Source organism: Zootoca vivipara, chromosome 10 (genome assembly GCF_963506605.1).
Source record: "Zootoca vivipara chromosome 10, rZooViv1.1, whole genome shotgun sequence".
Taxonomy (NCBI): domain Eukaryota; kingdom Metazoa; phylum Chordata; class Lepidosauria; order Squamata; family Lacertidae; genus Zootoca; species Zootoca vivipara.
The window spans coordinates 23,754,194-23,767,730 of record NC_083285.1 but is presented as its reverse complement, the minus strand read 5'-3'; the positions used below and the strand labels follow the sequence as shown (position 1 = coordinate 23,767,730).

The 13,537-nt window shown below is 42.4% G+C and overlaps 1 protein-coding gene across 1 annotated transcript in view; it reads left to right on the top strand.

Annotated features, from left to right (window-relative positions):
- Nucleotides 1-463: 463 nt before the first annotated feature.
- The window catches only part of NELL2 (neural EGFL like 2), a 113,867-nt gene continuing 100,793 nt past the window's right edge, over nucleotides 464-13,537 (top strand). Inside the window, exons 1-2 of the mRNA XM_035128429.2 lie at nucleotides 464-1,004; nucleotides 1,397-1,525. Coding sequence (XP_034984320.1) covers nucleotides 947-1,004; nucleotides 1,397-1,525 — 187 coding nt within the window. The 5' untranslated portion in view covers nucleotides 464-946. The remainder of the gene's footprint in view (nucleotides 1,005-1,396; nucleotides 1,526-13,537) is intronic.

The window sequence follows — 13,537 nt, the reverse complement described above, 5'->3', positions numbered from 1 at the left end:
CTGACTCCTCTAAGTCAGAAGGCAGCCACCGGCGGCAGAGACTGGCTGAGGGCACACTGCGGCGAGCAGGGTCTCGCTCGCCCGAATGGCGTATTCTTCTCCCGCGAGCAACGGCTCGTCTGTCTGCCAGGATTAAGCTCCCGGCAATACCTCTTGCTGTAGAGAAACGAAGCCTGAGTAGGAGCAGCCGCAGAGACACACACCACCAGCCTGAGTCGCCGTCGCGTTGCGCTCCCGCCCGCGGTCTCGAGCCTTTGGCTCCTGTGCCGTCGAGGAGCCTGAGGCTGGGAGGTGTTCGAAGGCGCCTCCTTCCCGCCTCCCGCCGGCGCGTCCTCATTGGCCGCCGCCTGCCGCCTCCCCCACGTCGCCGTCCTCAAACCCGCCGCCTTCTCTCGCTCTTTTGAGGCTGCCTGCAAGGAGGAGCCGGTGGCAGTGAGCGCTGGCGGCTGGTGACGGTGGCGGCGGAGGCTTGGTGACCGAGGAGCCCTGAGGAGAAAGAAAGAGCCTGTGTGTGCGTCGTGTGAGGGAGCGAGCGAGCGAGCGAGCGACACAAGGCTGGCGCTTCCCCTCCGCCGGGTCGCCTCGCGCCCTCCATTGTCTCTCCGCCGGGTTCCCTCCAACAGGTTCTGTGGCTGAGGCGCTTCTTCCGGCTTCCCCCTTTGGCGCTATTCCGCGCCCTTTTCGCGCCTCCGGGCAGCTGCTGCTGCTGCTGCTGAGGCGCCTCGGAGATGGTGCTGCGGACTGGGGAGGACTCGACTCGCAGCGCCGCCTCCTCCTTCGCCCGGTGGATTCTGGCTTTTTGCTGAGGGAGGGAAGAAGAACAAGGACGCCGAGGGGTGTGTGTGGAAGAAGACTGGGGCGTTCGCCTGCTTGGCTTCCTTCAGACCCGGCTTCTGCCTCGAGGACTATGGAGTGATTCTGGGCGCCGTCCTCCTTCCCCCGCGCCATGGAGTCCCCGGGCTGCTGGAGCGCCCTGGGCTTCTTCCTCTTCTGCCTGAGCTCAGGTGAGACTCGAGCGGGGCGTTCCAGGCACCAGCCTCTACTTGAGGCATGGGGGGGGAGTCTTGGGGTGTGTCTCTCAACCTCCCTCTTCCCCACCCCGATGGGGAATGGGCTCAATATGGGGAGATGGGCGGGGAGAGGGAGGACGAAGGATCCGGGAAGGAAAACGAGCGGAGAACTTTGCGAAGGGATGCTGCGAAAGTAGGTCATGTAAATAGGACTGGCTGGTGCGGCTGAGGCGAGGAGGAGATACCTGCGCCTTCCAGAAGAACGGGAGTGGCAGCAGGATCGCCGGGGTGGGGAGGAGGAGGGTTTTTTTTTCTTGGGGGGGGGGAAAGGAAAAGTTAGGGGCGTCGGTAGTAATTTCTCTTTTCTCTTCCCCGCCTGGATCCAGCGGTCGGCTTTGGCGTGGACCCCTCGTTGCAGATTGACGTGCTGGGCGAGTTGCAGCTGGGGGAGTCCGTGGCTGGAGTGCTGCAAGTGCAAGGGCTGCACAACGGGAGCAAAGCTTTCTTCTTCCAAGGTATGGGACCCCCATCCATCCAGGGGTGCCAACTTGAATAAAATATTGGGTGGGGGAGGGAAGCGCCGCCCCACGTAATCTACCACAAGATATGGCACACACACACTATTTGAACGGCAATTTCCATCAACTTTTTTTGGGGGGGGGACAGGGCCCCCCTCCAATATTTTATTGGTGGGGGGGAGGGACCCCGAAGGGACCTCTGTCCCTAGGAGTTGGCTCCTATGCATGCATGCATCCTTCCTCATTCTCGCTTTGGCTCCAGGGCTGGCTCTGCAGGCAGGGTCAGCCCAGGCCACCTGAATAATTCCTGAACTTGCTGGCAAATGCGTTTGATCGAACTTTTTTTGCATTAACCGGATGGCAGGCGATGCTCCTCTGGGCTCTCGATGCGACTTGGTCCATTTGCTCAGCGAGACTCCTGCCTGCCTGCTCTGTTAAGCCTCGCTGATTCTCCCCCTCCCTCCTTCCACTTTTGTCTCTCTCCCCCGTCACTTTTCTGGCCCCTCTTTTGATGGATAGGCCCTTAATTAATGGTCAGCAGGAAAGCTGATGGCAGATGGCTTATTTTGCCAGGCGTGGGGAGCCCTGAATAATAAACAGATTCGTCTGGGCTGGCTGAGATTGGTTTATTTGGGAAGACACGCCAGGCTAAGCTCTTGTTCTCGCTGATGGTTGGAGGAGAAAATAAGACTAGGGAGAAAATATGGAACTAAGAGTGTGAAGAAGTGGGGAATGGGGATAACATACTGCATTTTTTCCATGGAACAAAATGTCAGCAGGAAAGATATAGAAACCCTTGCAAAAAGATTTGTTAACAGGTTATATACCCTTTACCCTTGTTAAATTTTGAACTTTTTTTTGGGGGGGGCGACATAATGGGTGGCATAATCATACTCAGAGTAAACCTATTGAATGTAAGTAACAAATCAATGACTTTCATGAGTCCATTCTGAGTATGACTTAGTTAGCTAATCACCCACTAATTTTAAGGAATTTTAATAAATCTAAATGTTCCTTCCAAGAATAAGGAGACAGCTGTCTTTTGATTCGATTTCGCATTGATATATTCAAAGACACTTCTAGTGTAGGATTCCAAAAAGCAGCATTTATTTTGTGCAGTTTATAGCCTATTGTATAAAGGTAAAATATTCTGAGATAAATGCTTTCCCCATTCCCTTGTATGTCAAAAAGATTACATACAGAAGTAGATTTTTAAATCAGAATGCAGAACATTTCTGAAGTAGCTTATCAGACTGTTTATTTAAAAGGGCTGATATCATAGTGGTGTTGGGAAGGAAATGGAACAATGTTGTATGTGCGTGCTGAATGTTGCTATGTAAAGTTGGAGAACATGGTTCACACGGTGAATTAAGAAGAGTTTTAATTTGCTTCTGTATAGCGCATAGTCTATGTGTATAATTTGTTTTCTTAGGAGTTCCAGTTATAGGGTTCCCCCCCTTTTCTTTTAGTACAAGAGGCAAAGGGAGGCCTTGCAAAGAAGCTGTAATTTAAGGAAAAATCCAGGCAATGATGTTGGCTTGAACTTCTGAATCAATAAGATCATGTATCAAAAGCTGACTACCTAAGTCACTGGAGGACTCTGGAAGGATGTTATTCTACATTCAACCAGAGTGTGTCACTGTGACCATTAACACAGAAAAGTCAGAGTATACACTTTTAAAAAGAGAAATTGACACCTGCTATTTTTAAACAGAAAAAGCCTTCATTCAACAGGATGTAGACATCTACATGAAAGGGCTCTTGACAGAATAAAAATCTAAAATTCCAATTTTGAGGCTGGTAATATGAACAGTTCAGGACTGCACATACAGTGGTACCTCAGTTTAAGAACAGCCCTGTTTATGAACTATTCGGTTTAAGAACTCCGCAAAACTGGAAGTAGTGTCCTGGTTCGCAAGCTTTACCTCGGTCTAAGAATGGAAGCCGAACGATGGAAGGGCACTGGCGGCGGAAGGCCTCTAGGGAAAGCATGCCTTGGTTTAAAAATGGACTTCCAGAATGGATTAAGTTTGTAAACCACTGTATCACTGTATGCATTTTTATAAAAAACAAATGCAATTACAGCAAAGTAAATTTTAAAGTTTGGACGTTTCTATTTCTCCTATTTTTGCTGAGTTTGAAGACTTAGCCTGCATTTCTCTTTTTATTTTCAGAAAAAAATGGATGCTCAGCATTCATTTTTTCTTTATACACTTGTAATTGTAGATGCTTTTTAGCTTCCCTAAATTTGCTATGCATCTTGTAAAGTGATATAATTTCTTCTTGGAGGAGAGCCAAGCAAGTACAGCAACTCAAAGACTTTACATTCATTCTGATTATTGTTGTTGTCTCTTTCTCCTACCACCCCCCCCCCGGGAGTTGAGAAGAGGAGGCAGAATTTACAAAGAGTTGGAAGGGGTCCCAAGGGCCATCTAGTCCAGCCCCCTGCAATGCAGGAATCCTGCCTGGAGCTATCCCTGGGTGGGCTCAAACCACCAACCTTCTGGTTAACAGCCAGATGTGCTGACCCATTGCCCCACTGGAGACATTAAGTTTATCTAGTCAGGGATGCCATCTAGGTTATATTGCTTGAAAGATGTGGCATATTAAAATTAATTAAAAGTAATATGGTTCTCTCTCATCTCATTGGCCCCCAATGAGAGGGAGCATGCAGATTGCACGGGTCTCTTCCACCAGACTTTCCATCTATGTTGTTGCAATAGTTGCACAAGCTTGTGTGTGAGTACCGGTATGAATGAATGAAGGGGGGGGGGCACGGTTCCCGCAAATGAATATTTACAAGGATAAATTTAAAGTGGGAATGAATAACTATAGAGATCACATTGGTCACATGTACATCTATTTCAGCTATAACCTATGGAAATATATGAAGATGTGTCTTAGGCTGTAAACTTGCCTTTGATACATCTCAAGGATGTTTTTAAGACTACTCTGGAGTAAGTTGGCTGAAGCACTAATTGTCCTCAAGCTACAGCATACAGTAGTGAATCCTTTGCCTCTGAAACTTAGATTTTGCATTAAGATGTTTGCTGGAACACTGAATGTTAGTTTGCTATGAGGCATAGAAAACAAGAGGTCCTTGGCCTCACAAGCTGATGCACCTTTTCATGGACTTCTTTTTGATTGAGTTAATGAAAGTATAAGATAAATATCAACAAAACAATGCCATAATAGATATAAAATGAAAACAATGATATAGAAATGAAACATAGATTGACTCCTGGGTTTATATACATTATACCTAACTGAAATGACCTCAAAGAAGCTTCTCTGACTTTGTGAATTTTGCAGAGTGGGTTCTCCTGGGCATTTGTTGAATGGAATGGAATAGAACAGCCAAACAATCAGAAAACATACATAAATAAGCTTCAGTATCTATTATGATTGGTTAATTCTATTACTATGATCTGATGATGCATTGTATATTTGTTTGCAAAACAAGTCAATGTAGGTAAAAAATAAAAGCAAGTTATATGAACACCGGTAATTAACTGCAAAAATCCATATTTCGTTAAATAAGCCACCCTCTATTATAATTATTTCTGGGATGAGTCATAGAAAACATTGACTAAAAAGGAAATGGACAAAACGCAGTACTGTACCATTAGAAATAATGAATACAGCTGTCTACTGACTTTATTTTACTGTGCTTGACATATCGAGGACAATTAATTACGTATTTGATAACTTTAATGTGTACTGACCAGCTGAATGAGAGCTGGTGCTCAGTGTTAGAAGATGGGAGACATTCAGAAAAGACGTTCCTTTTTTGTTAGAACAGTTGGCATGTATGTATATAAAGTATGCTCAGTTATTTCAGCAAGCAAATGCATGCACACACCCCACCAACAACAACAGATGGGGTGGAATTATATGGTGCGTTGTGATAAAGCACACCATGGAACAGAACACCAAAGAGCAGATTTAATCTGTCAGCGTGATGCATGAAGGAACTTCAAAGTTAGTGGCTCCTCAATGGTTCTTTCTGCTGTCAGAAAATAAAACTAGAACAGGTCAATTTTTACTGTGGTATAGCAATACTATGTAGCTATGTTTAAAACTTATTATCATTATGGGGTTACAGTTTTCATGCTAACTTTATTTCTGTCTACATTTTTGGAAACAATGTTTGGTGTTGTTACTCAATCATAGGCCTTTTTTTCTCAGGGTGCAAGGCAAACGAAGCAAGCTTTTGCTGGTGTAGGGAACTTTGAAAAATAGACTTTTTTCAGAATTTGGCTTGAAGACACAGGGGAGAGAGATCTTTTGGCTTTTCATGCGTGTAATATGAAAGCATGAATGGACTGGAAGCATCCTACTCTGTCTATAAGCATACAGTGGTACCTCGGTTTATGAACACAATTGGTTCCGGAAGTCTGTTCATAAACTGAAGCGTTCATAAACTGAAGCGAACTTTCCCATTGAAAGTAATGGAAAGTGGATTAATCTGTTCCAGACGGTCCGCGGAGTAACCGTTCATAAACTGAAGCGAACTTTTCCATTAAAAGTAATGGAAAGTGAATTAATCTGTTCCAGATGGGTCCGCGGCGTTCATAAACCGAAAATTCATAAACCGAGGAGTTCATAAACCGAGGTTCCACTGTATAAGCTATTTCTTTAAGAGATTCTCACTCGGTTCATTCAGGACCTGAGAGAGGGAGACTTTTCCTAGCTGATATATGTAAAAAACATAGTATGCCCATTGCGTAATGCCTTTCTACCAAATAACAAGCAGAACTAGTATATGGATTTAAAAGGCATCTTCTGCTGCAGAATGAATAAAGCTGAGATACTTTCCATTCCTCTACATACATCATGCCACTTCTTATAGCAGGGGGTGGGATGGGGAGGACATCTTTTAGCCCAAGGGCTACTTTTTTTCATGAGCAACCTTTCTGGGGACTACATGCCTTTGGTTAGCAGAACCAATGGCCAAAAGAAAAGACAAGACTGACTCTTTACTTTGTACAGCAGCAGGCTACATCCTAGCCATGCAAAACCAGAGATTTCCAATACACACTTACTTCTCCATCCAGGCAAGCAGGAATATTACAGTTCATGGACACATTCTAACCAGGCAAAATAACTCAAGGAGGGTGTGGAATTTTAGGCTGTGTGCATGTTACTCATATTCTCCATCTCTAGTGCATTCCCACAAGTGGTGTCCAAAGCTGTGTACTTATGAAGCTGACCACAATCCATATCTATCATTGAGAAATACTGTTGTTTGATGCATTTCCCTCTCAAACTAGTAATACTAAATAATAATAATAATAATATAATATAATTGCACCCTCTCCATCTGGCTGGTTACCCTAGCCTATCCACCCTAGTTGGTTTCTGACCAATATAAAAACATAATAAAAACATCAAACATTAAAAACTTTCCTATACAGGGCTGCCTTCAGATGTCTTCTGAAAGTTGTGTAGTTATTCATCTCCTTGACGTCTGATGGGAGAGTGTTCCACAGGATGGGTGCCACTATTGAGAAGGCCCTCTGCCTGGTTCCCTGTAACTTCACTTCTTCTTCTTTTTAAAAATAATAATTTTTATTGAAGATTTTCAACTTAAAACATTTATCATAACATCATAACATAAACATTTAACCTACGGGGAAAAAAGAAAGAAAGAAAACTTACAAAAAAGGACACGAAAAAGAAAAAAATGAAAAAGAGATTAAAAAACAGAAAGAAAAAAATTCCATCTCATCTAATATTCTTTAACATATCTTCGACTTCCCCATCCCTCCCTTCCCGTCCATTTTAATCCCAACTTCAGCAATTTTCCCCATTTAACAAATTCCTCTAATACTACTATCTAAATCTTCACATAATTGATTAATTTTAAATCCTATAATTTCCCTAAAAATATTCTATCTCTAAAAACCCCTTAGCCTATAAATTCCCTAAAAAATATTCCCAATTATTAAATCTAATTACCTCACTCTTGATCTATTACCCATATTTTTTAATACCCCCCTCCTTCCCCTGGTTGACAATTCCCTGTACACCCCAACCAGCTCCTTATAACAATGCATTTTCATACCATTTAATCCATTCCTTGTTTAAAATTCCCTATATCTTTCACCCCACTGCATCTCTTGCCCACTCCATGCCACCCCCTCTCTCCACCTCTCCTTCTGTTGCTCCATTCCCTGTCCCCAATTCCCTTTCCCAACTTTCTTCTTCTTGTCCCCCCAAAGCCGAATCTTGTTTTGATCTTTTGTCTTTGCCCGATTGTCATTGACCAGAATTTGCTCTCCCTCTCCTACTGAGAGGCCAGGATCCTGAGTCTTTTCTTGGGCTGGAGCCTTCTGGATAAAACCAATGTCCTTTGCAGCTTCTCTCACAAGTTGCCCAGGCTTCAAATTTTTTGGCTCGTCTTGAACCTCAACTTGTAATTCCAAAGTATCCTTTGGGGGAAACAATTTTATCACTTTTTTGAAACTCTGTGTCTGTCTTCTATATTCCTGCACATCCTCCACCAACTCTTGGATTTGTTCTAACAGATATTGCATACTGTCTTTGTCCAGTTGAGGACTCATTGTTTTGTCTATCCAGTTCCTTTGTGTTCTCAAATTACAGTGGGAGGTGTGAACTGCTATTTCCAAAGACGGTACACTGTTTCCCCCCAGATTGCCTTCAACACTTTTATTTATACTTGGTCCTTTACTTGTCCTGTTAAAATCCAACTTTACATTTTACTTCCAAAGTCTTTTACAGCACGAATCCTGCTATTTCAACACCTAATTCAAAAGTTCAAGAGTTCACAATAATAAATAACTTCCTAACCGGTGACATCACAATGGCGGCTGGTCTTTGTTTCCAGGCTCTTGCTCACAGGTTACCGAAGGGCTCGTTCCAGGTTTAAATTTTTGCAGAGATCAACAAAATCAAGTTTCCTTCCCTTGGCTCTGCCCCACAGGGAAGGGATCCAGCTTAATTTTTTAGCGGATCTCAAAGTCCCGGTTCAGCATTTTAGCTGCAGGTTCTGTGACTGCTTAATTGTCTCGGTGGTGGTGGTGGGCAGGGGAATGACCTCCATTTCCTTTTTAGATTCCCCTCCTAAGGCCAAATCTTCTCCAGTTATTATTCCAGAAATTTACTTACAAGTCCAATCTTTGCTTGGAGGTATCTGTCACTCAACTGTCACCGGCACGGAGCTTCGCAACCCAGAGGAAGCAATCTACCCAAGGCACTGTCCCGCTCTGCCTGCTCTCGGCGCTTCTAAAAAGGTGCTTCCCGGGCAGCGAGCGGGACTCTGAGGGGCTCAGCTGGGTACCCACGTCCCCGGAATGCTCAATCCGGGGGTTCTCCGGGGGGGCTGCGGTGCTCTCACGGCTCTCCCCCCCCTCTGGGGAGCAGCCATGTTTCCATGTTTCCCTTTGCAGACATTCTATTAGATACTACTTTAGAAGGCAAGGGATGGACTAGATTTGAAAATAATGTAGGGATCCTGCATTATAATCCAGGTTAAAAATCTTTGTCCTTGATTTTGTTTTCCTTCACTGGTTTTGCTAGAGTTTCTTGCTTTGAATAAGTATAGTATGTTAAGCAATGATTGAGGTGGGTCTTGTATCAATTCTTTATCTGAGCTGGAGAGGGTGGAAGCTTAAAAAAGACTGTTTAAGTAGCAAGTGCTGTTCAAAATGCCCTTTATTGCTTGCAAGAGTGTATGTTAAGAAAGTACCCTTAGCTAAAGCAATTTTTAAATAGTTTTTTAAAAAGCAAATTGCTGATACACATTGTTTCCCTGGTTTTGAGGATGATGCTAATTAATAAAATAGGTTGCAGAAAAATGCTAAATAATAAGGATCAAGTGTGTATGTGTGTGTGCGTGCGTGCATGCTGAGAATGAGTGTAGACCTTGTTTTTAGTAAGTGTTTTATGCATTTGAAACACTAGTTATAACCCTGCTGAAATTGCTGTGTAGTGAAGAATGGGTAAGAAATAGTTTAAATAAAATCAACAACAATAATATGTTTAAATAAACTTATTCATGGAAAGAGATGGAACTCTGCTTACAGGTGTGATGAAAAAGCTTGTCACAGTTAGATAAATGGGGGCTTTCAAAGAGCATGAAAACATATGCAGTAAACTTATCAGCGACAGACAGGCACAGATGGTAGTTCATGAAATGCTCCCTGGTCAAAATATAATAGGACAATAGATGCCGAAATGCAAAATAGTTTACAGTTGAAGAAAAAAAAAATCATCTATTTTACAAACAATGCATGTAGACCATAGTTCAGCTAAACTTAATTTACATTATTTCAAGGAATAAGCCCTACTGAGCATAATGAGACTTACTGTTGGGTAAACATACCGTACATAGAACTGCATTGCACACAACACTGAAACCAATGAAGCAAGTTATTTGTGACTAACCTAATATTTTTCTATTCATATAAAGTCAGTCCAATTAATTTCAGTTGTGTTTACTGATGGAGAAGGGGGCAAAGGACTGCAGCCTGAGCCTATGCATACTTACTGCTCAGCAAGCATGCAAAGTCCCATAGTCTTCAATTGAACTTACACTGCAATCTTGTCCACAATGACTTGAGAGTAGGTTGCAGCTAACTTTATCCAGATCAGGGCCCTAAAACTTAAATATTACACTAAGGGATATATGAAGTTAAGCAGGCTCCTTTGAAGCCCATCTGAGAGTATGACCTGCCAGTCTATAATCCTTCACACACTTACTTGGTGTTGTAACTCACCCTATGACCTTCAGGTGAAGGGTGGGGATGTAAGTTGAAAATAAGTAAACAAACTTTATCAGGCACAGTGTGTTTTCAGTAAACGTGTTCTGTTAACCATTTGTAAACATAGTCAGAATTGTAGTCTAACAGCTCCACCCTAAATATGTTTATGCAGAAGTAAGTTCTATTTATTTCAGTTGGACCTGCTTCAAGTGAGCATGCTAGGGACTGAAGACCCAAGTTTTAGGCTTCAAGGCAAAAATGTGGCAAGATTTAAAATGGTGCTTGACAGTCTTCTTATTGAAGATTTCTTCTTTGCTCAGCGTGGTATGCATTTTCCAGTGACTTGTGAACTGAATATTTAGGGAAATATGAAAAACGTGAAGTCTGCTTTGAAGCTGCAACAGTTGTGCTTTTTGTGACAATGCTGTGATACCTGAAAAGAGCATGATAGAAAAATCCTGATTTAACACACATTTAAGGCAGTGAGAATATAGTAGGCTGCAGTGGCTGTAGAAGGGCAATTACAGTCAATCTCCATAAACCAAATATACTTCTGTTGGAATACGATGTGATTAGACAACAGTGGCTCTAGAGGGTACTTTATGAGGGTACTATTCAGAACAAACTGCAATCAAGTACATAGGATCCTTGACAACACAGGATTGTTATAAAAGATATAACAGGAAAGACAGGTGAACTAATATCAGTGTACTGGAAGAAGCAAAGATCACCAGTGTTGAAGCAACGATTCTTCAACATCAACTTCGTTGGACTGGTCATGATCGTCTTCCAAAGCAACTACTCTATTCTGAACTTAAAAATGGAAAGCTTAATGCTGGTGGTCAACAAAAGAGGTTTAAAGACTGTTTCAAGGCAAATCTTTAAAAATGTAGTATAAACACTGACAACTGGGAAACACTGGCCTGTGAGCGCTCCTGTTGGAGAACAGCCTTTACCAAAGGTGTCATGGGCTTTGAAGAAACTTGATCTCAGGACACAAGGGAGAAACGTGCTAAGAGGAAACCAATGTCCCCACTGTGGAAGGACGTGTGGATCCAGAATTGGCCTCCACAGTCACTTACGGACCCATTGTTAAAACCGTGTTTATGGAAGACAATCTTACTCGGCTACGAGTGACCGCCAAAGAAGAAGATTAATCTTTAGAGAGATTCAGCACCTATAAGTCCTCACTCAGATTGGCTTATATTTCTAAGGTTTAACTAATTGGGCTGAGGCTACTGATATTCAGCCTACTTCCCTGTGTTAGGTCTGATCAGTGGTAACCTGGAGGAACCAAAAATTTCAGATAAACTCTGTAGGGGTTATAGATAAGTGGTCTTCAGATTTTCACATGCTGGCTCCACCTTTAACTATAACCTTTGATACAAGAACCAGTTTTAACTGGTTTAGGACTCTGTGCAAGAACATAGCAGCAGATGCTACTTTAGATATCAGGTCCATCGCTTATTTGCATCCCTAGCAATTTACAAAAGAAAAAAGACCCAGACTTTTGAAGAAGGGTGGCAGCACTGAAGGGTGGCCCACCAAAGGTTGGTTTGTGTGTTACCTTTATGTGACCCACCAGCTGAAGACCACTTTTGTTTTTTCATTCAAAGTAGCACAATTTGTCTTGCCATAACGCCGCATGGTAAGGAGGGCTGTCTTCACCAAAGGAGCCCCCTCCTCTATTGCATCTTGTCATCCTTTGTCTCTTATGCCCTGCCATAATCTAGTGTCACTTGTACTAATATGAATGAAAATGTGTGATTAAAAATAGAGTTGCGCTTGTGCAGAATCACAGTACTTCTGTCGGTCTTTGTAATAAATGTGCTTATGTTCTCATCATGGCCATTGTCAGAGGAGAAGCACATTGTTGCCTTGGAGAACGTACTTAGAGAGATTCTGACTGTTTGACAGGCTTTTTCTTCTATCACGTTTACTAAAAAGTAGCTGAGTGTGGAAATGGCATTGTAAATAATGAAAGTGAATATCATTGCCAGATATGCATTCTTCTTTTTGGATGTTCTGCAGAACTAAGTCCTCTTCCCAGCCAATCTAGTGAAATCATTAATATATTGCTGCATCATGATTCTGACATTTCTGGAATGTTTGGAGAGATTAAAGCTTCTTTATCAACATTCCCAAGACTGTGATGTCTAAAGGCCTCAGCTGTTCACAAGTGGCTGAAATTAAATTCTGACTGTTCAACAAATCTACACTTAAAATTGATTTATAGCTGAAACAGTTAGAAGCTGATTATATGACTACATACCCCAATTTGGTTGAGGAAGTTTTGTCAAAAAGCCTTTTTTGGGGGGTGGGTACAAAGTATATGATCCTAGGTATGCTTATTTCCATTGAATGACGTTTAGAACGAAGTAGCTGGTTTTATAGTATTTTCTCAATAAAATGACTTGAAGGTTTCATTGGCTGAGATTTTAAGCATGACCAGTGCCATTGAAAAAAGTTTCTATAGAATTTATTTCCATATGCCTGTTTAGGAATAGGGCATCAGTACAATATTCTCTCAGTACTTTTCACAGCTTGTTTGCATCGAGCCTTGGTAATAGATTTAATGCCATTATCACCTTCATCAAAGCATATTGCAAATATGAAATGTGTAAATGAAACTTCATGTAAGAAAGTGAAGTTTGGAGTCTTTAATACCTTGGGGGCCACATTGCCATAATGCTTGGAGTCTAATGGGATTCAAAAAACATCTGGAAGGCTGTAGGCAGGTGTAATGTTAAGTGTATGCATGCTTCTTATACAAACCATATGTTGAGCCTTTGTATCGCAGATACTCTTGTGGCAATTTGGTTTGACTGAGATGGTCCAGGAAGCTACTGTATGCCGCAGGAAGCAGTATTTCATATCTGTAGAAGTGTAGGAGCAAGTTGTGGTTATTCACTTGTCAGGTTATATACAAAGGACAGTTCATTTAAGAAGCATATTGTTTCCCAGAACTCTGCCCTGGTAAATCCTGGTTTTTCTTAAGCAACAGTTGTGCAGTATAGCCTCTTTCTCTTAGTTAAGTGGCCAAATGTAGCATGGAAAATGAGGAGATGACATCTTATTACTTGCATTCTCTCTGCTCATCACCGTCAGCAACTTCCTCCTTAAGATCATTTCCACAGACTGCTAGAGGACTCTCTGTAGTATATTTTGCTGGGCTCAGCAAGAACAGTGGTAACATCCCATCTTTTGGGAAACCTTATTGTGTATCTAATAATCTCACCAATTTAGAATGGTCATAAAGCAGTCATGTTAACTGGGGCTGTGT